This window comes from Arvicanthis niloticus, chromosome 29 (assembly GCF_011762505.2).
Source record: "Arvicanthis niloticus isolate mArvNil1 chromosome 29, mArvNil1.pat.X, whole genome shotgun sequence".
Taxonomy (NCBI): Eukaryota; Metazoa; Chordata; class Mammalia; order Rodentia; family Muridae; genus Arvicanthis; species Arvicanthis niloticus.
In genome coordinates this window covers 24,739,209-24,766,538 of record NC_133437.1, presented here as the reverse complement: position 1 = coordinate 24,766,538, position 27,330 = coordinate 24,739,209, and the positions used below count along the sequence as shown (strand labels likewise).

At 51.3% G+C, this 27,330-nt stretch overlaps 1 protein-coding gene and 1 long non-coding RNA gene across 7 annotated transcripts in view; one reads left to right on the top strand and one right to left on the bottom strand.

Moving 5' to 3' along the window:
* Bicra (BRD4 interacting chromatin remodeling complex associated protein) overlaps positions 1–25,634 on the top strand; it is a 77,579-nt gene extending 51,945 nt beyond the window's left edge. For 4 of the 6 annotated variants that reach the window (XM_076927294.1, XM_076927295.1, XM_076927296.1 and 1 more), the window contains 13 exons: positions 369–414; positions 534–576; positions 3,799–3,864; positions 7,152–9,122; positions 9,512–9,688; positions 16,884–17,519; positions 17,677–17,857; positions 18,086–18,195; positions 19,936–19,997; positions 20,997–21,145; positions 21,345–21,439; positions 21,610–21,712; positions 23,753–25,634. In XM_076927294.1, the coding sequence (XP_076783409.1) occupies positions 374–414; positions 534–576; positions 3,799–3,864; positions 7,152–9,122; positions 9,512–9,688; positions 16,884–17,519; positions 17,677–17,857; positions 18,086–18,195; positions 19,936–19,997; positions 20,997–21,145; positions 21,345–21,439; positions 21,610–21,712; positions 23,753–24,858 (4,740 nt within the window). In that variant the 5' untranslated portion in view covers positions 369–373 and the 3' untranslated portion in view covers positions 24,859–25,634. The remainder of the gene's footprint in view (positions 1–368; positions 415–533; positions 577–3,798; positions 3,865–7,151; positions 9,123–9,511; positions 9,689–16,883; positions 17,520–17,676; positions 17,858–18,085; positions 18,196–19,935; positions 19,998–20,996; positions 21,146–21,344; positions 21,440–21,609; positions 21,713–23,752) is intronic. The other 2 variants (XM_076927299.1, XM_076927298.1) reach the window with 2 other exon arrangements.
* LOC143440465 (uncharacterized) lies at positions 3,235–16,104 on the bottom strand. Its single transcript, XR_013108147.1, has 3 exons — positions 15,975–16,104; positions 12,328–12,466; positions 3,235–3,366 (listed from the first exon to the last, which is right to left on the bottom strand). It is a non-coding gene; the product is annotated as an uncharacterized LOC143440465 (long non-coding RNA).
* Positions 25,635–27,330: the final 1,696 nt, after the last annotated feature.

Here is a 27,330-nt window from a genome sequence, read left to right as displayed (position 1 = left end):
GGTGCCATAGTTTATTCAGTTAGACCTAACTGCAGCACTTAGCCTGTGTAAGGCCTGTGCCCCATCAGAGACCTTTTAATCTCAATTGATGCCACCTTTATCATCACTGTCAGATGTGGGGGTTGTTGGGCATTAGGACAGGAGGGTAAGAATGCTGCCCCAGCCCTAGTCAGGATTTCTGTGTGGGAGGATACCTGGAAGGTGGTTCTTGTACCCCTCCATCTAGCTCTGTGCACTCCAGAAACAGTTGCTCTGACCCCCTACCCACACTACCTCCAGGTGCCACCTCATGAAGGGGCAGCTGGGCCTTAGACTGCTTCAATCTAATTGTGTCTCCCTCACCCTCTTCCCACCCCCACCCCATCTAGTGGAAATGGATGATGAGGATGGGAGATGCTTACTAGACGTGATTTGGTGAGTAACGGGCTCCCCCACCCACCCACGCCCGTCTCCCACGCCCGTCTCCCACACCCTTCCCCTCCCTCCACTCCTCAGCCTAGCTCCTTAAGGTCTCTTTTCCCTCTCTCTTGCAGTGACCCTCAGGCCCTCAATGACTTCTTGCATGGATCCGAGAAGGTAAGTGCCACAGGCACAGAGGCGTTCCTGGGGCATGGGGCTGGGGGATCCAAAGGAAGGTCCAGGCCCCTAAGTCTCTGCTCTCTTGCTGTGTCATCTTCCTGGTTAATCAGATAAGTCAGTCATTTAAAAAAAGGGGGGTGGGGATGGGCAAAAAGATCTCCCACATTTTTAGTTTGGAAATGATGCTGTATTGGATATACATATTTTCTTAAAATATCATACTATATCAAAAAATAAAAAATAAAAGGTCAGGTATATACCTTTAATCCCAGCACCCAAGAGGCAAAAGCAGGCAGATCTCTGAGAGTTATCTACAGAGGGAGCTCCAGGACAGCCAGGGCTACATAGAAAGACCCTGCCTATAAACAAACAAACAAATAAATGCCATTTACTAGTTAAGGTTTAAATGTATCATGCAGCAAATGACTAGAAAGAAGTGAGAGGAGCTAGAGAGATGGCTATATGGATAACATATGTAAGCATGGAGACCTGAGTTCAAATCCCCAGCATCCATGTAAGAAGCCTGGCATGGCCATGTGCACCTGTAACCTCATATCTTTGGGAAGAGGGTAGAGACAGGAGGCTCGCTGGGGCTTGTTGATCCCACTCTTAGCTCCAAATTCAGTTGAGAGGGCCTGTGTCTGAGGGTAATAGGGCGAGGGTGATGAAGGTGTGGGGGGTGTTGGGCATGATGAAGGAGGGTAAGAATGCTGCCCCATCCCTGGTCAGGATTTCTGTGTGGGAAGGTACCTGGGAGGTGATTCTTCTACCCCTCCATCTAGCTCTGTGCACTCCAGAAACAGTTGCTCTGACCCCCTCCCCCCCCACTGCCTCCAGGCGCCACCCTGTGAAGGGGCAGCTGGGCCTTAGACTGCTTCAATCTAATTGTGTCTTCATCACCCCCCAAGACAAGACAGTGTCTTCCTCTGGCCTCCATATGTGCTTATGCATGTGTATAACATATGCATGCATGCACGCATACACACACACACACACACACACACACACACACACACAGAGAGAGAGAGAGAGAGAGAGAGAGAGAGAGAGAGAGAGAGAGAGAGAGATTAAAGAAAAATAAAGCCCAAAGCTGGAGAGATGGCTCAGCAGTAAAGAACGTTGGCTGTGGTGGTGGCATAGGTCTTTAATCCCAACACTCAGGTCAGGGCCAGGTGATCTGTGAGTTCGAGGCCAGCCTGGTCTACAGAGCAGGTTTCAGAACAGCCAAGGCTATACAGAGAAACCGAGTTTTAGAAACAAAACAGAGTGCTGGCTGATCCTATAGAACCTCCTCTGGCCTCTGACACCAGTCACACATGTGGTGCACAGACACACATTTTTTCTTTTCTTTTAAGAAATTAAGGAAAGATCTCCCTTAGCTGGTGTGGTCAGAAGGGGTCACTCTGAGGTGGTGGCATTAAAAATGACCACAGCACTCTATCTAGCAGGGGTAAAACTGAGAGAGCTGCTAAATTCAGAACTATTATGAGACAGCACTGAGTGCTTTAGACCTGGTTAGGTGGTTTTATTTTATTTTATTTATTTTGTTTGTTTATTGTGAGGCAGTGTCTCTCTTTGTAGTCCTGGCTGTCTTAGAACTTACTAGGTAGATCAGGTTGGCCTTGAACTCAACGAGATCCACCTGCCCTACCTCCCCAATGCTGGCATTAAAGTTACCCACCACCATGCATGACTGATTTATTTATTCTGAACCTGACAGCAGTTCTTGGGGACTCAGATTTAATTTGTGTCCCAGGAAATCTGAGAAAATGTGGCTGTCTGGGGGGACCAATGTAGAACTATTTGTATTCTACAATGGTATGAGAGATTACCTCCACATGGCGACTTAGTGCTTGTTAAGCTTTTGCCTTGTTGAGAATCTGGGTCAGGAATGTCTGGGTGGTCCTGGCTCGGGAACTTCCCCTGAGGTCACAGCAATCTGTGTATAAGAGGAGCTGCAAGCATCTAAGGCAGTGATTCCCAACTTGTGGGTTGTGACCCCTTTGGGGGTTAAATGACCCCTTAAACAGGAGTCAGTTAAAACCATCAGAAAATGCACTGCCATTCGTAACAGTAGAAAACATACAGTTATGAAGTAGCAACAAAATAATGTTATGGTCGGGAGTCATGACAACTTGAGGAACTGTGTTAAAGGGTCAAAGCATCAGGAAAGTGAGAACCACTGTTCTATGGGCTTGTCTGGAGTCAACTATGTATTTAACTCCCTCCTGTGGCCACTGCCAGGAGGCCCTCGTTCCTTTCCCATGGACCCCTCTCTCACTGTTTACATGTCCTCAGGATATGGTAGCTGAGTTCCCTTGTCACAAGCTGCCCATGATAGAGAGCCAGGAGGAAGCCACAATACCTTTTATGACCTAATTTCATGAGTCACACTTGGGAGCTGCTAAGTAAGAGCTTGTAAGTTCAGTCCCCAGCACCACGTACAATGAGGCATGGTGGGGTACACCTGTAATCCCAGCACTCAGGAGGTAGAGACAAGAGATCAGAAGTTTATTTCCAGCTTTAACGGCTAGCATGTTTGAGGCTAGCTTGGACTGCAAGTATCTGCCTTGAGGAAGGAGCCACTAACTCCAGTGTGCACCCTAATGGGAGAAGTAAGCTGTGCCCCTTGAAGGAGAGTACAATGGTACGGTAGAGGGAGGCCAGGCATGGTACTGCAAGCCATGAGTCCCTCCTGCACTCTGGAGGAGGCAGGTACATCTCTGTTCTCTATAGTAGGCTCAATTCCAGTGCCAAGATTCCCCAGGACTCAGCAGGTCCTGTCCCCTAAAAAGCAAACACACAACTACATATTAAGTTAGGTAGAAGGGAAAGACTCAGTAAGAAGCGTGGGACAGGTGTCAGCGGGTGTGTCATTGCCACAATCCCTCCCCCCCCTCCCCCCAAAGGATGTGCTACTAGGAAGGCTGTGATTTCTGTACAGGAGCACAGTTTGGGTGCATACCAAGAGGCCAAAGTCCCAATATCAAGGCAGGCACGTCAAGGGGGCAGAGTCTTAGAAGCCAAGCAGGGGACTTGGACAGTGACTGGAAGTACCCTGGGTGGAAAGCCTGCATCCAGCTCCATTCTTTAGGACAGATGCTATGTTTCCTCCCACACCCTCCTCTTTTGTCTCAGCCACAAATTGATTCCTGCTCTAGTCTGGTCCTGCCCTGTTTATGTTTGACCTTGGGTTGTGGGGGGTGGTTCTCATTGCAGCTGGACAGCGATGACCTCCTGGATGCCCCTGTGGAGGCCCAAAGTGCCTTCTATGAAGGTCCTGGGGTAAGTGGCTGGCCATTGGTCATTGCCTATACTGCTGGAGCAGAAGGAGGTGCAGAGGCTGGAGGGCAAGCCTGGGCATGCCCTGGATGAGGGTTCTGGAACCAAGCTGTCCCACCACCCTGGCCATAGAGAGGGGCAGATGCTGGCTGGCTCTAGTGCTTTTAGGAGATACCATGTGACCCTGGGGGAAGGGCTCCTCCCCGGTGGCTGCAGAGAGCACAGAGTATGTACTCTGCTTGACTGTGCCAAACCCTCAGTTGTTTCTCTAATGTGCAGGAGGTGCATGCGTACATGCGTGCATGTTTGTACATGTGGAGGCCAGAGGCTAGCCTTGGGTACTATCACTTGCCAGGAGTCATCCAGCTTGCTTTATAGGGGTCTCCTACTGCCCTGGAACTTGCCACAGCAGGGTGGCCAGCCAGTCCCTCAAGTCTTTCCTGTCTCTGCCTTCCTACCACAGGGTTTACTGGAGCCTCCACTTTTTAAAAATTATTTATGCTTATTATACGTTAATGTTTTTGCCTGCATATATGTCTGTGCATACTTGTTTGTTTTTTAGAGATTTATTTATTATGTATACAGTGTTCTGTCTGCGTGTACACCTGCAGGCTAGAAGAGGGCACCAGATATCATTATAGATGGTTATGAGCCACCATGTCGTTGCTGGGAATTGAACTCAGGACCTCTGGAAGAGCAGCCGGTGCTCTTAAGCTCTGAGCCATCTCTCCAGCCCCAGCCAGTGCTCGTAACTACTGAGCCATGTCTCCAGTTCCACCTGGCTATTTTTGGATGGGTTCTAGGGATTGTCAGACTTATGAGGCAAGTCCTTTCCTTGCTGTTCATCTCCCAGCTTCCTCTTTCCCTTTTCTTCCTTGCTACTCTGCTGCTCCTGCCCTCATTTTTTTCCCTGGTCCCTGTCATTGTAACTGTCATTGTAACTTTTAACGTGTTACTTTATGTATCAACCATAACGTCATAACCTTTTATCATAATGAATAGGTTTAGAAAAACAACTTGGATTTTTATAGACCCCGTTACGGCAGTGGCCACTCTACTCTGTCTTATTATTTCAAGACTTTTATTGAAACGTATGTATTTTGGTTTTCTGAGATAAGGTCTTATGGGATCCTGGACATCCAGAAATACACTAGGTATTTGAGGGGTAATCTTTAACTTCTAATCCTCCTGCCTCTACCGTCATGTGTTGGGATTATGGTCATGCACCACCAGCCTGTGCTGGGAAAATACCCCAAGTTCATGCTCTCAAGGCAGGTACCTAGGCTACATGGCCAGCTCCAACTCTGAATGTTTCATTAGTCTGAATCTGAGGAGTTGGCCTGCCTCGAGCCTATGTATTGCCTACGGCTCTCTGCACCGTATGCCTGTTGATCTGTGTTTGCCACTCTGATTATGGTCACATTGAGGAAGCATTGAACCCTGCTGAGGATGGCCTCAGGGCCCCCCCCAACAGCAGTTGCTGTGCTGTATGAATGGTCCCCCCCAACCTACCTCACATCAAACTTTGGAGTCAGACACGATTTGTGTCACATGCTTGCCTTCCTGTGGTAACCATATGGGCCAGACGGAGGTCTGGGTCATTACCCAGAACTCCTGAGAAAGTTTGCTCTTATTTAAAATAATAATAATAAAACAAAATTTAAAAAAAGGACCCGAAGTCAGGCATAGTAGTGCCTCCCATGATCCTAGCACTTGGAAGGTGGAAGCAGGGGGATCAGGAGTTCAGTCATCCGTGGGGTCTGGAGGGATGTTTCAGTGGTTAAGAACACTAACTGCTCTTGCAGAAGAATAAGGTTTGGTTCCCAGCACCCACAGGGTAGCTCACAACTGTCTGTAATTCCAGTTCTAGGGAGTCTGACTTTTTTCTGATCTTCATAGATACCAGGCACAGATATGTTGTGTGTAAGTTCACATAGGCACACATACACACATAAAATAAATACTTTAAAAAAATTTAAAAAGTCAGCTTGGTGGTGGTGGTGGTGTCTACCTTTAATCCCAGCACTTGGGAGGCAGAGGCAGGCGGATTTCTGAGTTCGAGGCCAGCCTGGTCTACAAAGCAAATTCTAGGACAGCCAAGGCTACATAAAGAAACCCTTTCTTAAAAAAACAAACAACCCCCTGCACCCCCACCCCCAAAGGTTAGCTATCTTTAACTATAGAGCAAGTTCAAGGTCAGCCTAGACTACACAGTTAGTTCTAATCTAGCCTAGACAAAAAAAAAAAAAAAAAAAAAAAAAAAAAAAAAAAAAAAAAGTCATCCTGAGCTATGATGGTTTGAGACTAGCCTAGACTATATGAGACCTTATCTCAAGAGATTGAGAGCCCATTCTGATATACCTTTAGCCCCGCCATTCAGAGGTAGAGATCTGAGTTCAAAGTCAGTCTGATGTACATAGGAAGTTCAAAGATAGTCTCAACCTCCCCCTTCCAAAAAGAAGAAATTCATTAAATACTCTTGTGAGGGATATCGGAACCACAAATGAGTATGGTAGGTCTCTGTGACTATAGTTTTCTTTGTTTGTTTGCTTATTTTACTTACTCTGTGTGTGCCTGTGTATGTGTGCATGTGCACATGCTTGTACACATGAGTTTAGCAGAACATATGTGTGGAGGTCAGAGAACAACTCTGAGTTAGGTTTCTCCTACCACCCTCTGGGATCCAGGGATCTCAGATTGTCAAGTCTGCATGCAATCACCTCTTATCCGCTGAGCCGTGGTTCAGTTGACTCTAAAAACTGTGGGCGGATCTCCATGAGTTCAAGATTACCCTGGTCTATATAGTAAGTTGTAGGTCAGCCAGGTTACGTAATGAGGCTCTTTTCTTAAAAAAACAAAACACTTCTTTTGCTTATTAATATGACGTGTGTGTGTGTGTGTGTGTGTGTGTGTGTGTGTGTGTGTGTGCGTGTATGATCCTTGTGTGAGTTGGGATACACACATGCCATGGCATGCATGTCGAGGTATAAGGACAGTTTTAAGATGTCAGAATTACCTCTTTCCACACTAGGAACTGGAACAGAAGTTGAGTCATCAGGATTGTGAGACCAGTGCTTTTACCCACTGAGTACTCTTGTTCATGTTCATCCCGGGATTCCTTTTACCTTCTACTTATAGGTGCAGATGGGGAAACTGAGGTCAGGTTAAGCAAGCCGCAGGTTGCAAAGTGAAGCCTGCAACTGAGCCAGGGTTTGGTCTGTGCCCAGTCTTTGAGACCGTGTGTTTCTTTGTTGACCTCAACTCTTGCTTCTTCTCTTGACTGCTCCCAGCTCCATGTGCAGGAAGCTGCCGGCAACCACCTAAACCCTGAGCCCAGCCAGCCTGCCCCCAGCGTGGACCTGGACTTCCTAGAAGATGACATCTTGGGCTCCCCTGCAGCAGGTGGAGGGGGCGGCGGGGGCCCAGACCAGCCCTGTGACATTCTTCAGCAGAGTCTTCAGGAGGCCAACATCACAGAACAGACCCTGGAGGCTGAGGCTGAACTGGACCTGGGCCCCTTCCAGCTGCCCACCCTACAGCCCGCTGACAATGGGGCAGGTGCTACTGGAGCTGCAGGAGCTGCTGCAGTGACTGCAGGACCCCAGGCTCTCTTCCCAGGCAGTGCGGATCTGCTGGGGCTGCAAGCTCCACCCACTGTACTGACCCACCAGGCCCTGGTGCCACCCCAGGATGTGGTCAACAAGGCCCTGAGCGTCCAGCCCTTCCTGCAGCCTGTGGGCCTAGGCAATGTGACTCTTCAACCCATTCAAGGCCTCCAGGGCCTTCCCAATGGCAGTCCTGGGAGTGCTACAGCCGCCACCTTGGGTCTGGCACCTATTCAAGTGGTGGGCCAGCCCGTCATGACTCTCAACCCACCCACCTCCCAGCTCTTGGCAAAGCAGGTGCCTGTCAGTGGCTACCTGGCCTCAGCAGCTGGTCCTTCAGAGCCAGTAACACTGGCATCTGCTGGTGTGTCCCCCCAGGGAGCCGGCCTGGTCATCCAGAAAAATCTTCCAGCCTCAGTGACCACCACACTCAACGGGAACTCAGTGTTTGCCGGGACAGGGACTGCCACTGCAGCAGCCAGTGGGGCACCCTCGGGACAGCCGCTGGCGGTGGCCCCGGGCCTTGGCACATCACCATTGGTACAAGCACCCAGTGTGATTTTACACAGAACCCCTACGCCCATCCAGCCCAAGCCTGCAGGGGTACTGCCCCCCAAACTCTACCAGCTGACACCCAAGCCCTTCACCCCCGCAGGAGCCACCCTTACCATCCAGGGTGAGCCAGGCACCTTGCCCCAGCAGCCTAAGGCCCCCCAGAACCTGACTTTTATGGCCGCAGGCAAAGCTGGCCAGAATGTGGTGCTGTCTAGCTTCCCGGCACCGGCTTTGCAGGCCAATGTATTCAAGCAGCCACCGGTCACCACCACGGGGACAGCCCCGCCACAGCCACCCGGGGCCCTCAGCAAACCCATGAGCGTCCACCTCCTCAATCAAGGCAGCAGCATCGTGATCCCAGCCCAGCACATGCTGCCTGGCCAGAACCAGTTCTTGCTGCCAGGCACCCCAGCCGTACAACTCCCCCAGTCACTCTCTGCCCTGCCGGCCAACGTGGGAGGCCAGATTCTCACAGCCGCAGCACCACATGCGGGCGGACAGCTCATTGCTAACCCGATCCTCACCAACCAGAACCTGACAGGCCCATTGAGTCTGGGCCCAGTGCTGGCACCCCACTCTGGGGCACACAGCGCTGCCCACATTCTCTCTGCAGCTCCCATCCAGGTGGGCCAGCCTGCCCTCTTCCAGATGCCCGTGTCGTTGGCCACTGGCAGCCTGCCCACTCAGAGCCAGCCAGCTCCCACTGGCCCCACAGCCACCACCGTCCTCCAGGGCGTCACCCTGCCTCCCAGTGCTGTGGCTATGCTTAACACACCTGATGGGCTAGTGCAGCCTTCCACCGCAGCCGCCACCACTGGGGAGGCCACACCTGTTCTGGCCGTTCAGCCTGCCACCCAGGTGCCCCCTGCAGTCACCACACCACTGCCCATGGGTCTCCAGCAGCCACAGGCACAGCAACCTCCACAGGCCCCTACTCCACAGGCCCCTACTCCACAGGCGGCCACCCAGCCTCAGGCCACCCCTCCTCAGGCCAGCCCAAGCCTGGCATCCAGCCCAGAGAAGATAGTCCTGGGGCAGGCGCCCCCTGCGGCCACGACGGCCATCCTCACTCAGGATTCCCTCCAGATGTTCCTGCCCCAGGTATGGGGGAGCATTGAGGGAGGGAATGAGGTTGAGTGTCAAATGGCTGAGCTGAGGCAGTTAGTGGGAGCTTTCGGTGATGCCCAAAAGTAGGGCAGACCGGTAGGCCAACTGACAGACTGGAAGGGGCATACTTGGTGATTTCACAGACAAGGGAGAGTATCTCCGTGAGGGTGTAGTACGATATAGATGGGGTGGTGAACGGTGGGTGGAATGATGGATAGGCAGACAGCTGGAACACAGAGGGTGGGCAGACAAAGGTTCCGGGGTCTGCCTGCCCTGCACCTCTTGTCTACTGTTCCCCATGAGATTGAGTGGGGGTGGCAGACTCAGATGGGAGCCCATGGCCTCTGGGGGCCTTCTGACCCTGTGTGGGTGGCCCCTTGCAGGAGAGGAGCCAGCAGCCCCTCTCTACAGAGGGTCCCCACCTCTCGGTGCCTGCCTCCGTCATAGTCAGCGCCCCGCCTCCTGCCCAAGACCCAGCCCTGGCCACGCCCGGCACCAAAGGAGCTGGCCTCGGCCCTCAGACCCCCGACAGCCAGACTTCCCCAGCTCCGGCTCCCCAGGTAGATGCATCCTGGCAGCCTGGTCTCCTTAAGCAGCTCCCCGCTCGCTCTGCCCTGCCTGCCTCTGTCCTGCTATCTTGGGAAACACGCTGTCCTTTGTTCTTCATGCTCATGTTCCCTGAATGTCTCCTAGCCACAGTGCACATTCGAGACCAGGGCCAGCCCTGGAAGAGTCCAGCTCTAGACAAGCACATTAAGTCACAAAAGGATGGGAAGTGACCTAACTGTAGTGGGTAAAACAATTCCTTTACATATCAAAACATACTAAAGTCAGACCTGATGGCACCTGTCTGTAACCAGCACTCGGGTGGGGTGGGGGTGGTGATAAGATCATATTATTCTGGGCTGCATGAGACCCAGTCTCTAGAACAACTAGAAGAACCATAGTGAAATCCTCAGCTCCTCCTGAACAGGACTCTTGCATTTCTTTTCCAATATGGGTGTAAGCATGACCACCCTTGAATGTGCTGTCTCCCAGTTTTACAGAATGCAGTGGAGTGTTGTGACTAGGCTCACACCTTGTGTCTGTTGTTTAAATGGCCTCAGTGGCTGCTTTTTATTCTTTCACATGACCCAGTAGTAGACCATTGTGTGAGTTTGCTATTTTTTAGCAAGTCCTTGTTGGTGGGCTTTTATTTATTTATTTATTTATTTATTTATTTATTTATTTATAAATTTTTTGGTTTTTCGAGACAGGGTTTCTCTGTGTAGCCCTGGCTGTCCTGGAACTCACTCTGTAGACCAGGCTGGCCTTGAACTCAGAAATCCACCTGCCTCTGCCTCCCAAGTGCTGGGATTAAAGGCGTGCGCCACCACCGCCCAGTGTTGATGGGCTTCTAAAGTCACTCCTGGTTTTTCCCTTGTTATGAACAAGGCCATGGATAACATCTTTATGTGGCATTTTGCAGCATAAATTATTTTGTGGTCTGAGGTTTGAACTGAGAGTTTTGTGCATGCTAAGTAGGCGTTCTGCCACTGAGCCACACCCCCAGCCCCTCACTGGGGGATTCCAGGCAGGGGATCTACCACTGAGCCACGCCCCCAGCCCTCACTGGGGGATTCTAGGCAGGGGCTCTACCACTGAGCCACGCCCCCAGCCCTCACTGGGGGATTCTAGGCAGGGGCTCTACCGCTGAGCCACGCCCCCAGCCCCTCACTGGGGGATTCTAGGCAGGGGATCTACCATTGGATTCTAGGCAGGGGCTCTGCCACTGAGCCACGCCCCCAGCCCTTCACTGGGGGATTCTAGGTAGGTACTCTACCACTGAGCCACGCCCCCAGCTCCTCAATTTGAGACAGAGTCAACTTGCTAAATTGGCCAGGTCAGCCTTTAATTTGTGGTCTTTCTGCCTCAGTGTCCCAAGTTGCTGGGCTCACACGTTATTCTACATAACTTGGAATAAGTTCTTTAAACTGAATTTTCTGGGTCTTTAAAAGATGCATGGCTTTCTATTGTAACATTATCTCCAAGCTGCCCTCTGTGGTTTAGCTTTGTCAGCGGTGTAGCTTGCTCCTGGCTTCTCCTAGCCTAGCTAGTGTGTTTGAAGTAAGTGGCCAGTGTGACGGTTGTAGAAGAGGTGCCTTGTATTGATTTTTAAATTGTGTTTCTTTTTATTGTCAATGAAATGGGGCAAGTTTTTATACATTTAAGAGCTGTTTGTTCTATGAAACTGTCTCTGTCCTTTGCCATTTTCCAATGAGGGTTCCTGGTCCATCTCTTGTTGATTTGTGGACACACTCTAGATGTGAGGAAAGTGGGCCTTCAGATCATATATTGGCAAGGATATGGATGGCAGAGTCTGTGTGGCTTGGCCCCTGGACAGCCATGAGTTGACATTTAGATTGCAGCTCATATAAACTTGAACATGTTTTCTTCTGTCTAGATTGAGGGTGAGGAAGAGGGCTTATGTTGAACTGGTGAGCTAATGTGTACTCCACACATTAGGAGTTTACTTGTGTCTGCTGTAGTCTGGTGTGTGTAACTCCATGTGGGTGTGTGTACTCCAGTCTGAGGGATTGGATCCCTGGAGCTGGCATTACAGACAGTTGTGACCCACTGATGGTGGGTGCTAGGAACAGAACCTGGGTCCTCTGGGCAAGCAGCAGTGCTGTCCAGCTCTGTTCTTCTGTACTGTTTAAATGCTGGCCTCAACCCATGAATGTCCTGAGCTGGCAGTGCATGTAGTTGACAAGCCTTGGTCCGAGGGAATTGAGGAGTGTTGGGGAGAAGAGCGCTCTGGCATCTGGCAGCACTTCTGGGCCCTGTGCAACTTGCTTATTTCTCTTTGCATCAGTTTCCTTACCTCGCAGGTGAGGATGGTAATGATAGCAGCTACTTTACAGAGTTAGGACATGTGCACCAACTCATGTATCTGTGAGGTTTTGTTTCTTGTCTTTTCCTCCCCAGACAAGTTTCTCTGTGTAGCTTGACTGTCCTGGAACTCACTCTAGACCAGGCTTGGCCTCAAACAGAGATCCACCTGCCCCTGCCTCCTGAGAGCTAGGATTAAAGGAGAGTGCCACCACTGGTCAGCTTACTTGCTAGTTTTTTGTATGCTGTGTTCTTACACCAGGCCTCACCAACACTGAGACAGCTCTTAACCAAAAGGAGCCAGGCAGCTAATTGTAGTGGCACATACCTGCAAGCCTGCCTGTCCCCTTGGGAGTCAAAGGAAGAAGACTCAGGGTTCAGGGTCATCCTGGACTTCAGAGTGAGTTCCAGTTTAGCTGCAGGACATGAGACTTAGCAGTCATGGTTCCAGCCTTGAATCCCAGCACCTAGAAGGCAGAGTTCTGAGTTTAAGACCAGCCTGATCTATATAGTGAGTTCCAGGCCAGCCTGGGCTACAGGAGACTCTTGTCTCAAGTCAAGAAATAAGGTGTCAGGCAGGGCTGCAGTCATGTAAAAACTTGTTGAGGCTGGTGAACCTGTCTCCCAGCTCAGCCTCTGTGGGCGTCTAAAGGGACAGGTCCCAGCAAGCTGTGGTTGGCTTCCCCACAGCATATGAGTAGCAAGAACCAGCTCTGGGTGGGAGTTGAAGCCTGCTTATGGCATAGTCTCAGAAGAGACATATGTTCATTTCTGAGGAGTTCCTGGTCACAGAAACTAATCCTGGGGTGGGGGTTAAATATAGGTAGGTGGCAAAGGTGGGGGTGTTTTAGAATCTGACAGTGAGTTTTTTTCTACTGGACTTATTTTTATTTTTTATGTGTGTGGGTGCTTTTGCCTGCATGGATGTATTTCACCACTTGTATTCCTGTTGACCACAGAGACCAGAAGAGAGTGTAGATCCCCTGGGACTAGAGACAAGTGTGAACTGTTGTGTGAGTGCTAAGAATCAAACTTTAGTCCTCTGGAAGAACAGCTACCTTGCCAGCCACTACCATCCTTTCTTCTCCCCACGCCATACAGGGTCTCCCTCTGTAGACCTGACTGTTCAGGAACTTGATCTGTATGTAGATCAGGCTGGCCTTGGATTTGTTGATCTGCCTGCCTCTGACTTTCTATCTTCCTTTTAACGTTTGCTCTGTGTGTGTGTGTGTGTGTGTGCAAAGCTAGCAAATTTAGTGTGTATGCAGGACTGCTACCTGATTCAGTTTTGTACTCCACTTGATATGTTTTAAATTTATTCTTAAATTTATTTTGTATGTACATAATTAGAGAGCCTGTGTACCTACAAAGGTTAGAGTCTGTTCTCTTCTCTCCACCGCCCCCCCCCCCCAACCATGTAGATTCCAAGATTTGAACTTGGGTCTGTAGGCTTGTGGACAGGCTAAACCATCTACCCACCATTCAGAAACTAATTTAAACACTTGCTCTGCCAAAGTCTTGTTTTATGTAGCTCTTTCACGCCCTCGTGTGGTCATTCATTGGAAAGGCATTTAGGGTAACAGAACTGGACTTGGGCATCAGAACACCAGTTTGCTCTCTTACACTGGTTTATACTGTGGTTTTTCTATTTGTAAATAAGGCCACAGTGGATAGTCCTGTGAGTAAGAGTGGGGTTTTCTGTCTGTCTTCCTTTCTTTTCATTCTTTCAAGATTTATTTTATATGCATAGGTATTTGGCCACATGTATATCTCCAAGCACCATGTACATAACCTGGTACCTGGTGCCCAGTGCAGTCAGAAGATGCTGTCCAATCCCCTGGAACTGGAGTAAAGAAGGGTTGTGAGCCTTCACGTAGATGCTGGGACCTGAAGCTGGGTCCTCTGGAAGAGCACCCAGTGCTCTTAACTGCTGAGCCATCTCTCCAGCCTTCTTTTTATTCTTTATTTTGAGACAGTATCTCAAATTTGCCTAGGCTAACTGTAAAGTCACTCCATAGCCCAGGTCGGCCTTGCAATTCCTCTTCATTATCTCTAACCCCGTTTTCTTCTCCATTTCCCTCCAGTGCTGGGCACAGAGCCCAGGGCCATGTACATTGTAAACACACACTCTTCCATCGGGTTACCATCTCAGACCCTTTTTATAAATAATTTTGTTGTTTCTACTGATGTCTGTGTGGGTTTGGTCCCTCGGGTGGCTTTGCCTAAGGCTATTAGAGATGTCGAGTACACGGAGCCGCACTTACAGGTGGTTGTGAACTGCCCGGTTTGGGTGTTGAACCAAGCTTGAGTTCTCTGGAAGAGTGACAAGCTCTCGTAACTGCTGAGCCATCTCTCCAGTCCCCACTTTACTCTTTGTGGAAAAATTAAGCTGGGCAGTGGTGGTATACACCTTTAACTCCAGCACTCAGGAGGCAGAAGCAAGTGGATTGCTGTGAGTTCAAGACCATCCTGGTCTAGGGAGTGAGTTCTGGGACAACCAGAGCTACACAGAGAAACCCTGCTGCAATAAAAAATTAAAAAAGAAAGAAAGAAAGAAAGAAAGAAAGAAAGAAAGAAAGAAAACAAAAAAAAAGGGTGAAACATTGTATCATTTGTGGGAAGATTGAGTAAACCAATCAAAAATATTGATAATATTCACAACAGTCATAACTTCAGTTCCAAGGGATCCAGTGCCCTCTTCTGGCCTCTGTGGGTTAGACATACAGGCAGGCAAAACAAAAAAATCTTTAAAGGGCATCAGGACATCTCTGCTTTGCTCTGCCCTGCCCTGCTTTGTAGACTTGGGCTTTCAGATACTTCTGCTCCCCACCTTCCTTCTGCATACTTACGAACCTTTGGATTCTCTGTGTTGTATAAACCTGGAGAAGCAACAACTAAGATAAAAGTTTCTTTTGTTTAGCTGACGGTGACCTTGAACTCTCAACCCTCCTGTCCCAAGCTCCCAAGTGTCGGGATCCACTGTGCCCTTGAACTACTGTGCTGGGCTGATGCTGTGCTGGGGATGTGACCCCAGTCTTTGTGCATGGTAGACAGACAGTCACAGCTAAAGTACATTCCCAAGGAACTGAAGCTTTGAAATTCCTCAGAACAGGCTGCCTTGTGCAGCATCGTCAGGGGTCAGTCCCTTTGCTCTGTTGGCAAGCCCAGAGCTGTTAATGTGCTCTCTGCTTGGAGCTGGCAGGGATGGGAGACCAGTTGCTTGTTCTAGTTTTTTATAGGTGTATTTTGCCTCTTAGTTGCCAGAGGTTAATCAGTGCTGAGCTTGGAAGGGTTGCTCAAAGTGTCCCAGACTTAGAGGTCAGATGCTCTGGTGACTGACTCCATGGGGAGGTTAAAGCAGTGAAGCTAAGCCTCAGACTGCCTCTTAGTATAGAGCTGCGATTCTCAGCCTGTGGGTCGTGACCCCTTGGACTTGATTGACCTTTCACAGGGGTCAAATACCCTGCATATCAGATTTACATTCATAGCAGTGGCAAAATTACAGTTTTGATGTAGCAACAAGATAATTTTATGGCTGGGGATCATCACTATAACATGAACTGTATTAGAGTCACGGCGTTAGGAAGGTTGAGAACCACTGACATAGAATGGAGTCCTTAGGCTCTCTGGTCTTGGGTCTTTGTGTGTGTGCCCATGTGCTTGTGTCTGGGCATATACACAGACTGTATATGGAGGTTAGAGGACAACTTGTGGGACTTGGTTCTTGGTTCACTCTTTCCACCGTGTGGGTTCTGGGGATCGAGCTCAGGTCATCCAACTTGGCAGCCAGTCTTTATCTGCTGAGCCATCTTGCCAGCCCATGATCCCGGATCTTACACACAGACCTTCCCATCGGTGGGTAGTCTTGTGAGGCTGTGAGCAGGACTGGAGCCCTATGAGGACCTTCAGTCCAAGCCCTGCCTCTCCTTGGTGGAGACTCCCTCTCCCTCCACAGCTGTCAGTGCTGCCACTTACCTGTGAGGTGGGTGAGAGCAAGCCACGCTGTGAGACATCCCATTAGCCAGTGCTGGTGGCCTGGTCCATGCTGCGGGTCACTGTCCAGATGCTGGCCCAGTGTTGGAGCTGGCACTCACTGGTTGCATAGTGCATGTTGAGGTCATGACTTCAAGATGACAGTTTCAAGGGGTCACTCTGTGGCCAAGGCCTGTGTGGGAAAAAGTGTGCAGGCTGGGTGTTATGGCTGATGGCCCAGGCACCATGTGGAACTGTCATACATACATACATATATATATATATATGCAGCTGGGGCCATGGGCACACTGAGACAGGCAACAGAGCCCAGGTCCAAGTGCAGTGCCCAGAACATCCACCCACACACTCCCATTTCCCATGGCTGGCCATCCCTCTTGCCCTTTGTCCTTGCTCCTGGGTCACAAAGCCTCCCACACTGGCCAGAAGCCACATGTCCTGAGTGGCGTCTGTGTGATGTCATGCAGGCACCTCCCTGTGCTACGCTCCTCTTGCCTCCTGCTCGGCAGCTTGTGGTGCCCCCGCGACCCCCAACGTCCCTGTCACTGCTTCCTCTGCTGCTGCGAACCCGCACACCCTGCAGGGCTTGCCTTCGTCTGCTGGGTGGGAGTGCACATGGGACCTTACAGGGAACATCGGAGGGTAGACTAGGGTGGGGGGTGGCATTTGGGAACAGAGGTGTGAGTTAGGATGCAGGGGTGGCCGGGTGCAGTGAGGAGCTAGGAAAGGTGAATAGTTAGTTGTAGTGGGATCCGGCCTCAGGCAGAGACTGGGGCCTTTGGATGGGATGATTGAAGTCTAGGTGAAGGGTGGCTAGGGTTACAGTGTCTTAGGAAAATAGAAACCTAGGATAATATGAGTCTGACTCTGCCTCTACCGCCCTCTTCTACACAGATCCCTGCAGCTGCTCCACTGAAAGCCCCTGGCCCCGCCTCCTCCCCATCACTACCTCACCAGGCCCCCCTGGGAGACAGTCCCCACATGCCCTCCCCACATCCTGCCAGGCCCCCTTCCCGCCCACCTTCGAGACCCCACTCACGCCCTCCATCCCAGCCCCAGAGCCTGACCTGCCCCCCCTCAGAGCCCACCCTGCACCCTTGCCCTCCACCCCAGGGTCCCCCAACTCTACCTGGCATCTTTGTCATCCAGAATCAATTGAGTGCCCCACCACCAGCCAGCACCCCAGCCCCCACAGCCCCAGGCCCACCCCAGCCCCCTCTGCGACCCCCATCCCAGCCTCCTGAGGGCCCATTGCCCCCAGCCTCCCACCTCCCTCCTGCCTCCACCCCCTCTGCTGTGGCCTCCTCCTCTGAGCCTTCTACCAGGTTGCCAGTCCCCACACCCCCTGACTTCCAGCTCCAGTTCCCACTGGGCCAGGGACCCCATAAATCCCCTACTCCGCCACCAGCCCTCCACATGGTCCCTGAGCCCACGGCACCCCCTCCTCCACCACCTCGGACCTTCCAGATGGTAACTGCCCCCTTCCCAGCGCTGCCCCAGCCAAAAGCACTTCTGGAACGATTCCACCAGGTAACCATCAGCAGGGACACCTAACTCCCCCACCTCCCAAAACTGGCCCCTTGCCTTTTCCTGTCTTGCCTACCATGTGTCCACACCCCTCCCTAGTGCATCTGGCCACCCCACTGTGATCCCATGTCCCACCCCTCAACTACCTGCCCTTCCTCAGGTGCCATCTGGGATTATTCTCCAGAATAAGGCTGGGGGTACTCCCACCACCCCACAGACATCCACCACCCTGGGGACCCTCACGAGTCCTACTGCCTCTGTGCTAGTCAGTGGACAGGCACCACCTGGGACTCCTGCCGCCTCTAGCCATGCCCCAGCCTCCACACCTATGGCCACCACAGGTAGGGTGAGGAGCCTACCTAGGCAAAGGGGTCGGGTAGAACTGTGTATCAGAGCCCAGGGTGTCACCCACCCTCCTGGTACCAACAGGTAGAGGAAGGAGGGTGGACTGCCCAGGTCTCAGGAATGAGGCACTGGTGGGAGAGCTGTGGGATGGGAAGGGGGCTCACAATGGAAAGGCCTTCATTCTGGTGACCCCTGGGCCCTCTCCTTCCCTCACCTCACCCCAGGCCACCCTCCTCTACTTCCTGCCGAAAACAAAGCTTTTGCCAGCAACCTTCCAACCCTGAGTGTGGCCAAAGCTACTGTGTCTGGGCCAGGGAAGTCCCCAGCGATGCAGGTAAGTAAGGAACCTCGGAGCAACTAGGGATCGAAGAATGAGCTGGCAGGAGAGAAGTGAAGATATGACACTGGGCAGGGGCAGCTAAGATGGTGAGAAGAGCTAGCTAGGAGCAGGGGTGTGTAAATCTCTGTAGGGCCAGAGGTGAACCACCAGTACAGCAGTTTAAATGTGGGATAGAACCGTGGTAGAGCCTCTGCCCAGAATCCCCCAGAGAGGGGCTGGGGGCGTGGCTTGGGGTGGAGCCCTGGCTTGTATAAACCCCTTGGATTTGACCCTTGGTATAGTAAAGTTTGGACTGACCAGTCATCACAAACTAAAAATATCAACACTTGCCGGGCAGTGGTGGCACACGCCTTTAATCCTAGCACTTGGGAGGCACAGGCAGGCAGATTTCTGAATTCGAGGCCAGCCTGGTCTACAGAGAGTTCCAGGACAGCCAGGACTACACAGAGAAACCCTGTCTCGAAAAACAAACAAACAAAAAAATCAACACTAGACTCACTAGAGGGAGAGAGGAGACAAGGAAGGATATTAATCATGGTGAAATTCAAAGACCTACCCTAGGCTGGCACAGAGTAGACACTGGTGGGAGCCCAAGGGCTTAGACCTACTTGTTAATAGCCTTCTCCCACACCCTAGGCCACATGTCCCAAGCAGGTTTGTTTTCTTGTATCCTTTTTCCCTTCCTCCCTCCCTTCTTCCCTTCCTTCTTCTTCTTCTTCTTTTTTTTTTTTTTTTTTTTTTTTTTTTTTTTTTTTTTTTTGTTTTTTTCAAGACAGGGTTTCTCTGTGTAGCCCTGGCTGTCCTGGAACTCACTCTGTAGACCAGGCTGGCCTCGAACTCAGAAATCCGCCTGCCTCTGCCTCCCAAGTGCTGGGATTAAAGGCGTGCGCCACCACCGCCTGGCCCATTTTTTAGTTTTCTTTCTTTCCTCCCTCTCTGTTTGAGGCAGGATCTTTGTGGCCCTAACTGGCCTGGGTTCACTAAGCAAACCAGGCTGTCCTTGAACTCATAGCTGTCCGTCTGACTCTTCTCTCCTTGGTTGATGGGGTGGGGTAGGGTGGTGAGGGTATCTCTGTATCTGAGGCTGTCCTTGAACTCCCACCTGTGCCTCCCAAATGCTGGATTTACATGCCGTCCTGTTTACTATCTGTTGCTATGATAATAAGACTGTAGCCAGCCCGTTGGTGTCGCACACCTGTAATCCCAGCCAGCACTTGGGAGGCAGAAGCAGGTGGATCTCTGAGTCTGAGGCCAGCCTGGGCTACAGAGTGGAGCTCCAAGGTTACACAGAGAAGCCCTGTCTCAACAACAGCAAAAGATTGTAACCTAAAAAAGCCTAGGGGAGGAAAGGGTTTGTTTAGTTTACACTTCCAGTGTCACTGAGGGAACTGCAGCAGAGATCACGGAGGAGTGCTGCTCACAGGCTTGCTCATTCTCGGGCTCTTTCTTACAGAGCCTAGGATCACCTGTCTAGGAATAGTAAAGCCACCCACAAAAAGCTGGGCCCTCAGTTAATCAAGATAATCCCCAAAAGGCCGGGCATCCTTAAGGCTTCTCTTGGATGGCTCTAGGCAATGTGAAGTTGACAGTTAAGGCTAAGCATGATGCAGGAATAGGTACCATACCTGGCATTCCCACCTGGTTTCTCTTAATGGACAGGGATGCTTGTAGCTGAGGAGGCAGAGAAGGCTTCTTCCTAACCACACCAGTCACTGATCTTTCCTCTTTCCACAGTATGACAGCAAGTTGTGTAGCCTGAAGAAACAGCCCCTACTGCAACCCAGCAAAGAAGCCTGGTAAGAGACAGCTACCTGCCTCAAGATCTACCCCGCCCCCACTGCTCCACAAAGTACGGACTCTGACTTGCCATAGTTGTGTGTGGATTCCCTCTTGAACTCAGTTTCCCTTCTGCCAGGGCAAGATAGAAGTAGGGTCACTGGGGGACACTGGCAGGCTGCTGACTTCAGGCCCCTGGGCTCCATCTACAGTTCGATGTCAGGGGCACTGTTTCTTTAGCTTGTCAGGTGTGGTGGGGAAGAGCCAGTTAGAAAGTAAATGTGTGAATGGTTTCCAGGCGTGTCCAGGCAGGCATGTGAGTTAAGTGCACAAAAATTTGCAGGCCAGGGAAGATGAGTAAGGAAGTTTTAAGGGCCTTGGTTGGTTCATTGATTAGGTGTCGACATGGCTGCCTGTTGGGTGAGGGCCAGTCTTTGAGCTGTTTTTGGAGGAATAAATGGTGTTTGTAAACACTCACTGGTTCCAAGACCACAGCAAATAAACAGTATCAGGAACTTTGCCCCCATGGTGCCAGAGGGCTGGTCTTCTAGCTTGTCTGATGGGAACACAGTTGTGTGACACCTACCGAACCTACTGCAGTAGGGATTCTGTAGAAAACCACAAGAAAATGAGTAGGCTCTTAAAATGTAGCCCGAGCAACCCTATCCCCACACTCTTTCTTAGGCCAGAGGCTGTGGAGAGGTCCTGCCCCCTGGTGGCAGGAGGCAGACTAGCATGGACCTTAAGGTTCCCACCACACTCCCAACCCCTCCCTTTCTCCTTTGGCTCTTCTAAGCAGGAGTGATGTCCCCTCACTCTTCCAGGCTTCTCTTTCCCCTTCAGTTACTTGTTAACTTTGGTCCATAGCCAGGGAAGCCATGAGATGAGTGGAACGTGGGGAGCCAGGTTGGCGCTGCTTGCCTTTGCAGTGTTAAGTTTGTAGCTTGGGCTGAGGTCTAGGATCAGTTTCTCTGGTCCTCACCCCCAGCTCTGTATGTGTGGTCTAACCCCACCCACAGCTTCCTGGAGCATCTGCACAAACATCAGGGCTCTGTCCTGCACCCCGATTACAAGACAGCCTTCCCCTCCTTTGAGGACGCTCTTCATCGCCTCCTGCCCTACCATGTCTACCAAGGCGCCCTCCCCTCCCCCAGTGACTACCATAAAGGTGAGGCTTCCCACTGCTCTTCCCCTGTGTCCCTAAGTGCTCTCAGCTCATCTACCAGCCCTCAGTATTCAGGCCATAGAGCATGGAATGGGGTGAGCATTGCGTGCTTGCCCACCGTTGGCCACAAGTGCCCTGTGTCACCTCCACCCCATTCCCCACCAACTTTCCCCCACCCCCCGTGTGACTTTTCTTCCTCCAGTGGATGAAGAATTTGAGACTGTCTCTACGCAGCTGCTCAAACGCACCCAGGCCATGCTCAATAAATATCGACTTTTGCTTCTGGAAGAGTCCAGGGTAGGATTCTCAAGCTGTTGGGGTCCCACCCCTGCTGTGAACTGTTCTTGTGGGGGTGGGGCGGTCTCTTAGCTGGGTGGGAAGATGGAAAAGAGGCAGATGGTCAGAGCCTGACCACATCCTGCCATCCATTTGCTTTTTCATATGTCCTTTATATCAACCCACCACAGAGAGTCAGTCCTTCTGCGGAGATGGTTATGATTGACCGAATGTTCATTCAGGAGGAGAAGACCACCCTTGCCTTGGATAAGCAGCTCGCCAAGGAGAAGCCTGGTGAGAGGGGAGGGGAGGGTGAGGCATCCCCTACTTCCTGGTGCTGAGATTTCCAGCAAGCAGCCTGATGTGGTGCATAGGAAAGGCAGAGGCTGAATGATCTCTGAGAGTTTGGGCCCAGCCTGGTCTATAAAAACACGAGGATTGCAGGGCGGTGGTGGCTCACACCTTTAATCCCAGCACTTGGGAGGCAGAGGCAGGCAGATTTCTGAGTTCAAGGCCAGCCTGGTCTACAGAGTGAGTTCCAGGACAGCCAGTGCTACACAGAGAAACCCTGTCTCGAAAAAACAAAACAAAACAAAAATCACGAGAATTGTGTTGAGTGGCTTTACCTTTCTTCGCCACCAGGAGGCGCAAGAGCCCCTCCTGCCTCCTTTGCTCTCCGCCCTGCCTTCTAGAATGAAGGGCTTTTCTGCTGGCCTCAGCCCGATGGAAAAGCGAGAGAGAAGAGCCAGAGCTGAGGCACAAAAAAGGTTTCTGCCACACCTACTCTGTGCCCATTCTGTGTTTGCACCACTTTTAAGCCTCCCCCTTATTTGTTGCACTTTAAACATCTTGCAAGCCTTACCCTTTCTTCAAGGAAAGCATGCAGCCACACCCAGTCCCTGGCTTTTCCAAAAGACCCCTTATGCCTTCTGTATTCAGCTCCAAGTACTATTATTCTCCTTAAACAACACCGGCAACATTCAGCTTCCCACTTCCCCAGCCCTGGCCTACTCAAAGGAACCAGGACACTGGTGTATAATCTCTCTGAATCCTAAGGGGTATGTTCTAGGCCTTTCTGTAATCAGGAAGGTGATGTGTCTTCTGAGTGTACCTAGTGACTCGGCAGGACTCTGTGAGCATGCACAAGAATTTCTGTAACAAGTCTGATAGGCAACATGGGAATAAGTCAAAGCTGTAAACAACCTGCCAGGGGCTGTGAGCATGCCTTACAGGGAGCACGCCTAGCATATCAGAAAACAAGGAAAGAACCTGGGAGCACTTGGTTTTGAGGTGCTAGTGTTTAAACTCCAGCCCCTCACTGGGGGATTCTAGGCAGGGCCTCTACCACTGAGCCACGCCCACAGCCCCTCACTGGGGGATTCTAGGCAGGGGCTCTACCACTGAGCCACACCCCCAGCCCCTCACTGGGGGATTCTAGGCAGGGGCTCTACCACTGAGCCACGCCCCCAGCCCCTCACTGGGGGATTCTAGGCAGGGGCTCTACCACTGAGCCATGCCCCCAGCCCCTCACTGGGGGATTCTAGGCAGGGGCTCTACCACTGAGCCACGCCCCAGCCCCTCACTGGGGGATTCTAGGCAGGGCTCTACCATTGAGCCACGCCCCCAGCCCCTCATTGGGGGATTCTAGGCAGGGGCTCTACCACTGAGCCACGCCCCCAGCCCCTCACTGGGGGATTCTAGGCAGGGGCTCTACCACTGAGCCACACTCTAATCCTGTTTTATTTGTTTTAAACTTCATTTTTCTAGAAACAGGGTCTCACTAGGTCTCCAGGCTGGCTTTTGTACTCCAGAGCCTCCCCTTCAGCCTCCCGAGAAGCCAGGATGACAGATGTAGGCCACTGCACCCTGCTTGGGACTGTACTTTTCGTTTTAAATTCTTATTGTTCATTTCACACACATGTAACCTTGGTTGCTGCGGAGCTTTAGGGGGGGATTGGGGGTTGTTGATAAAGCAACCCTGCAGAGTGGATGACTCAAGGCTCAGCCTGGTCTAGATCAGTAATTCTCGACCTTCCTAATGCAGCGGCCCTTTAATACAGTTCCTGACCCCCAACCATAAAATTATTTTAGTTGCTACTTCATAACTGTAATTTTGCTACCGTTAGGCATTGTAACGTAAATATATGATACGCATGATATTTGATGTACAACCCCTATGAAAGGGTTGTTCAACCCCCAAAGGGATTGCAAGTCACAGGTTGAGAACCACTGGTCTAGACTCACCCTGGACCGGAAGACAAGATGCTCTGTGTACAAGTACCTCAGGCATCTTAGCTAACAACCCAATGGGTTTTCTTTGTCCCAACTCTGCAGATGAGTACGTGTCTTCCTCCCGCTCCCTTGGCTTCCCTGTCCCAGTGTCTTCCGAGGGTCACCGGCTCCCCAGCCATGGCCCATCATCTTCGTCCTCCACATCTGGAACATCTGCCCAACCCCCTCCTCATCTGCCCACCAAGCTAGTGATCCGGCACGGTGGGGCTGGCGGCTCCCCGTCAGTGACCTGGGCCCGGGCATCATCATCTTTGTCATCAACGTCCTCATCCTCATCCTCTGTCGCCTCATCCCTGGACGCAGATGAGGACGGCCCCATGCCCTCTCGTAACCGGCCACCCATCAAGACCTATGAGGCCCGGAGCCGCATTGGCCTCAAACTCAAGATCAAGCAAGAGGCAGGGCTCAGCAAGGTGGTGCACAACACTGCACTGGATCCTGTACACCAGCCCTTTCCTGCTCCAACCCCTGCAAAGGGGGCGGAGCCTCCACCACACCCAGCTCCGCCCCCACTCCCACCTACCACCCAGGCGCAGATGAATGGCACTCTGGACCATCCCCCACCTGCAGTACGCAAACCCACGGTGCCTGCGTCCTGCCCACGTCTACCACTGCGTAAGACCTACCGAGAAAACATGGGCGATCCTAGTGCCACCGAGGGTGCACAGGGACGGTCGCGGGGTGCGGGCAGCCCCACCCCACTGCCTGCCAAGGTAGACGAAGCCACCAGTGGGCTGATCCGGGAGCTGGCGGCAGTGGAAGACGAATTGTATCAGCGGGTTCTAAAGGGCGGCCCACCACCCCCAGAGACCCCAGCCTCTGCTACCAGCCAGGGCCCTACTGAACCCGGTTGGGAAGCACCCGTGCTACCCCCAGCCAAACGACGGAAGTCCGAGTCCCCAGATGTGGACCAGGCCAGCTTCTCTAGTGACAGCCCGCAGGATGATACACTCACTGAGCATTTGCAGAGTGCCATCGACAGCATCCTTAACCTGCAGCAGGCCCCCGGCCGGACACCCGCAGGCCCGTACCCCCATACAGGACCCACGCCTGGCACCCCCACATCCCCAGCGCCTCTGCACAGGCCTGATGCCTTCCCACCCTCTAGTCACAATGGTGGCCTCGGCGCCAGGACGTTGAACAGATAACACTGGGCTGCTCCTGCAGCCCTCATCGGGTTCCCCCCAACCCCACTTCCAGGAGAGCAGCCTGACAGCCGACCTCCACCTCTAGGGGGTACTAACCCAGTTCCCCTGACAATTCTTGCCTAAGTTATTTGAGTCACAAAGGCCTCCCCACCTTCCTGCTTCCACGTTGGCTAGAGATTTGGGATGGGGCGTGGGTTTTCTAGGGGAAGGTGGGCTATAAGGTACTATGTCCCCCTAGCACAGGGCAGGACGGGGGATACATGAGTGTTGCCCAGGACTGGGCTACTAGGTTGATGCACTGGTAACATCTGATACAAGGTCTTGCCCGTTTGGCTTCATGGATCACTGCCGGGGCACTCAGAGCTGGGAGAGACCTTCAGAGAGGCTCGACTCTCATCCTATTGCCCACAGAGCCTGGAAAATCAGGAATCAAGGACTCAAGCCAGTGTCCCAAAGTACCTGCATCCCATCCATACGTGCACTCGCCTGAGTCATCCTGTGTGTGTGTGCGTACACAAGAGAGAGATTCCCACCACCCCCATCCCTCCAGAGGAACAAGACACGGGGTCTTCCTTCTCCTAAGCAGTCTTCCCTGTATTCTTCTTGCCTCCAGCCCACCACACCACGTTTTGAAATCTCGGAGACAAAACTAGTACTGTAAGATAAAGATTTTTTTTTGTACTGTATTTATTGTGTATAACGATTTTTTTAAGGGAGAATTCTGTACGTCTAGAACTCTTGTAAATTAAAAGCTGATCCTTTTTTTTAAAACTATACTCAGGCCCCCTCTGGCCCCTGTTGGTTTTGGGTGTGTTATTTTGGGAATAGTGTTGGTGGGTTGGAACCAAGCCACTAGAGAAGAATATCATATGTTGTGTGAACGTCCATATTCTAAGTGCTGCAGGGCTGGTGAGATGGCTCAGCAGATGTGGTGACATTTTCCATGACCCTAATCTGATCCCTAGGAACACGAGAAGGAAAGAAACCATGCCCTCAAGTTATTCTCCAACCACTACATATGTGCAGTGGCACATGTGCCCACACACAGGGGTTTTTGTTTGTTTGTTTGTTTGTTTGTTTTAAATTAGAAGGTAGTTTGGAATTCCCTGCCTCCAAAAACCAGTGCTATCAGTTCTCAGTATTTGTACTGTGGGCTTTGCTTGAAAATGCTCTGGACCATTGGTCCAGGGAACATGGGATTGGGATTGGGACCCTGGCAATCTAGGGTCAATATTATCAACCATTCACGCAGTACTTTGTTTTAGATAGTTTTTTTGTCCAAAGACATTTATGGGGCTGCAGAGATGGCTTAGTGGCTAAGAGTGCTTACTGTTCTTGCAGAGGACCGGGTTTGGTTCCTAGCACCCACATGAATGCTCACAACTCCAGTTCCAGGGATATGACAGCCTCTTTTGGTCTCCTTTGGGTTGCTGAACTCATGTAGTACACATAAATTCACATGGGTGGGCACAGAGACACATAAAGCATAAAGACACTTAGGGGTGTGGTGTATGTGCCTATCCCAGCACTCAGGAGGTGGAAGCAAGAGAATCAGGACTTCAAGATTCTTTTCAATTACTTGGGGAGATCAAGGTCAGCCTGGCCTATACAACAAGACCCTGTCTTAAAGTGCAAATAAATAGAAACTGAAGAGATGGCTCAGCATTTAAAAGCACTGGCTCCTCTTGCCAAGGACCTGGGTTTGATTCTTAGCACCCACATGATGGCTCATAACCATTTGTAACTCATTCCGTGCATCCGATGCCCTCTTGTGGTCTCTGAGAGCACTGAATGCACATGGAGTTTATGCAGGCCAAACTTAGGTCTTAGGGTTTTATTGCTGTGAAAGAGACACCATGACCAAGACAATTCTTGGTTTTGGTTTTGGTTTTGGTTTCTTTCTTTCTTTCTTTCTTTCTTTCTTTCTTTCTTTCTTTCTTTCTTTCTTTCTTTCTGGGATTAAAGATGTGCGCCACCACTGCCCTGTTTGTGTGTGTGTGTGTGTGTGTGTGTGTGTGTGTGTGTGTGTGTGTGTGTGGTTTTTCAAGACAGGGTTTCTCTGTATAGCCCTGGCTGTCCTGGAACTCACTCTGTAGACCAGGCTGGCCTCGAACTCAGAAATCCGCCTGCCTCTGCCTCCCAAGTGCTGGGATTAAAGGCGTGCACCACCACCACCCGGCGACCAAGACAATTCTTATAAAAGAAAACATTGGGTGTTGGCTTACAGTTTCAGAGGTTTAGTCTGTTATCATAGCAGGAGGCATGACAGCACACAGGCAGCCATGGTGCTGGAGGAGCTGAGAGTTCTGTTTTGGTTGGAAGGCAACCAGGAGACTCTCTTCTGCACTGGGTAGAGCCTGAGCATAGGAGACCTCGAAGCCCACCTAAACAGTGACACACTTCTTCCAATAAGGCCACACCTCCTTCAATAAGGCCGTACTTCCTAATTGTGCCTCTCTCTAAGGCCAAGCA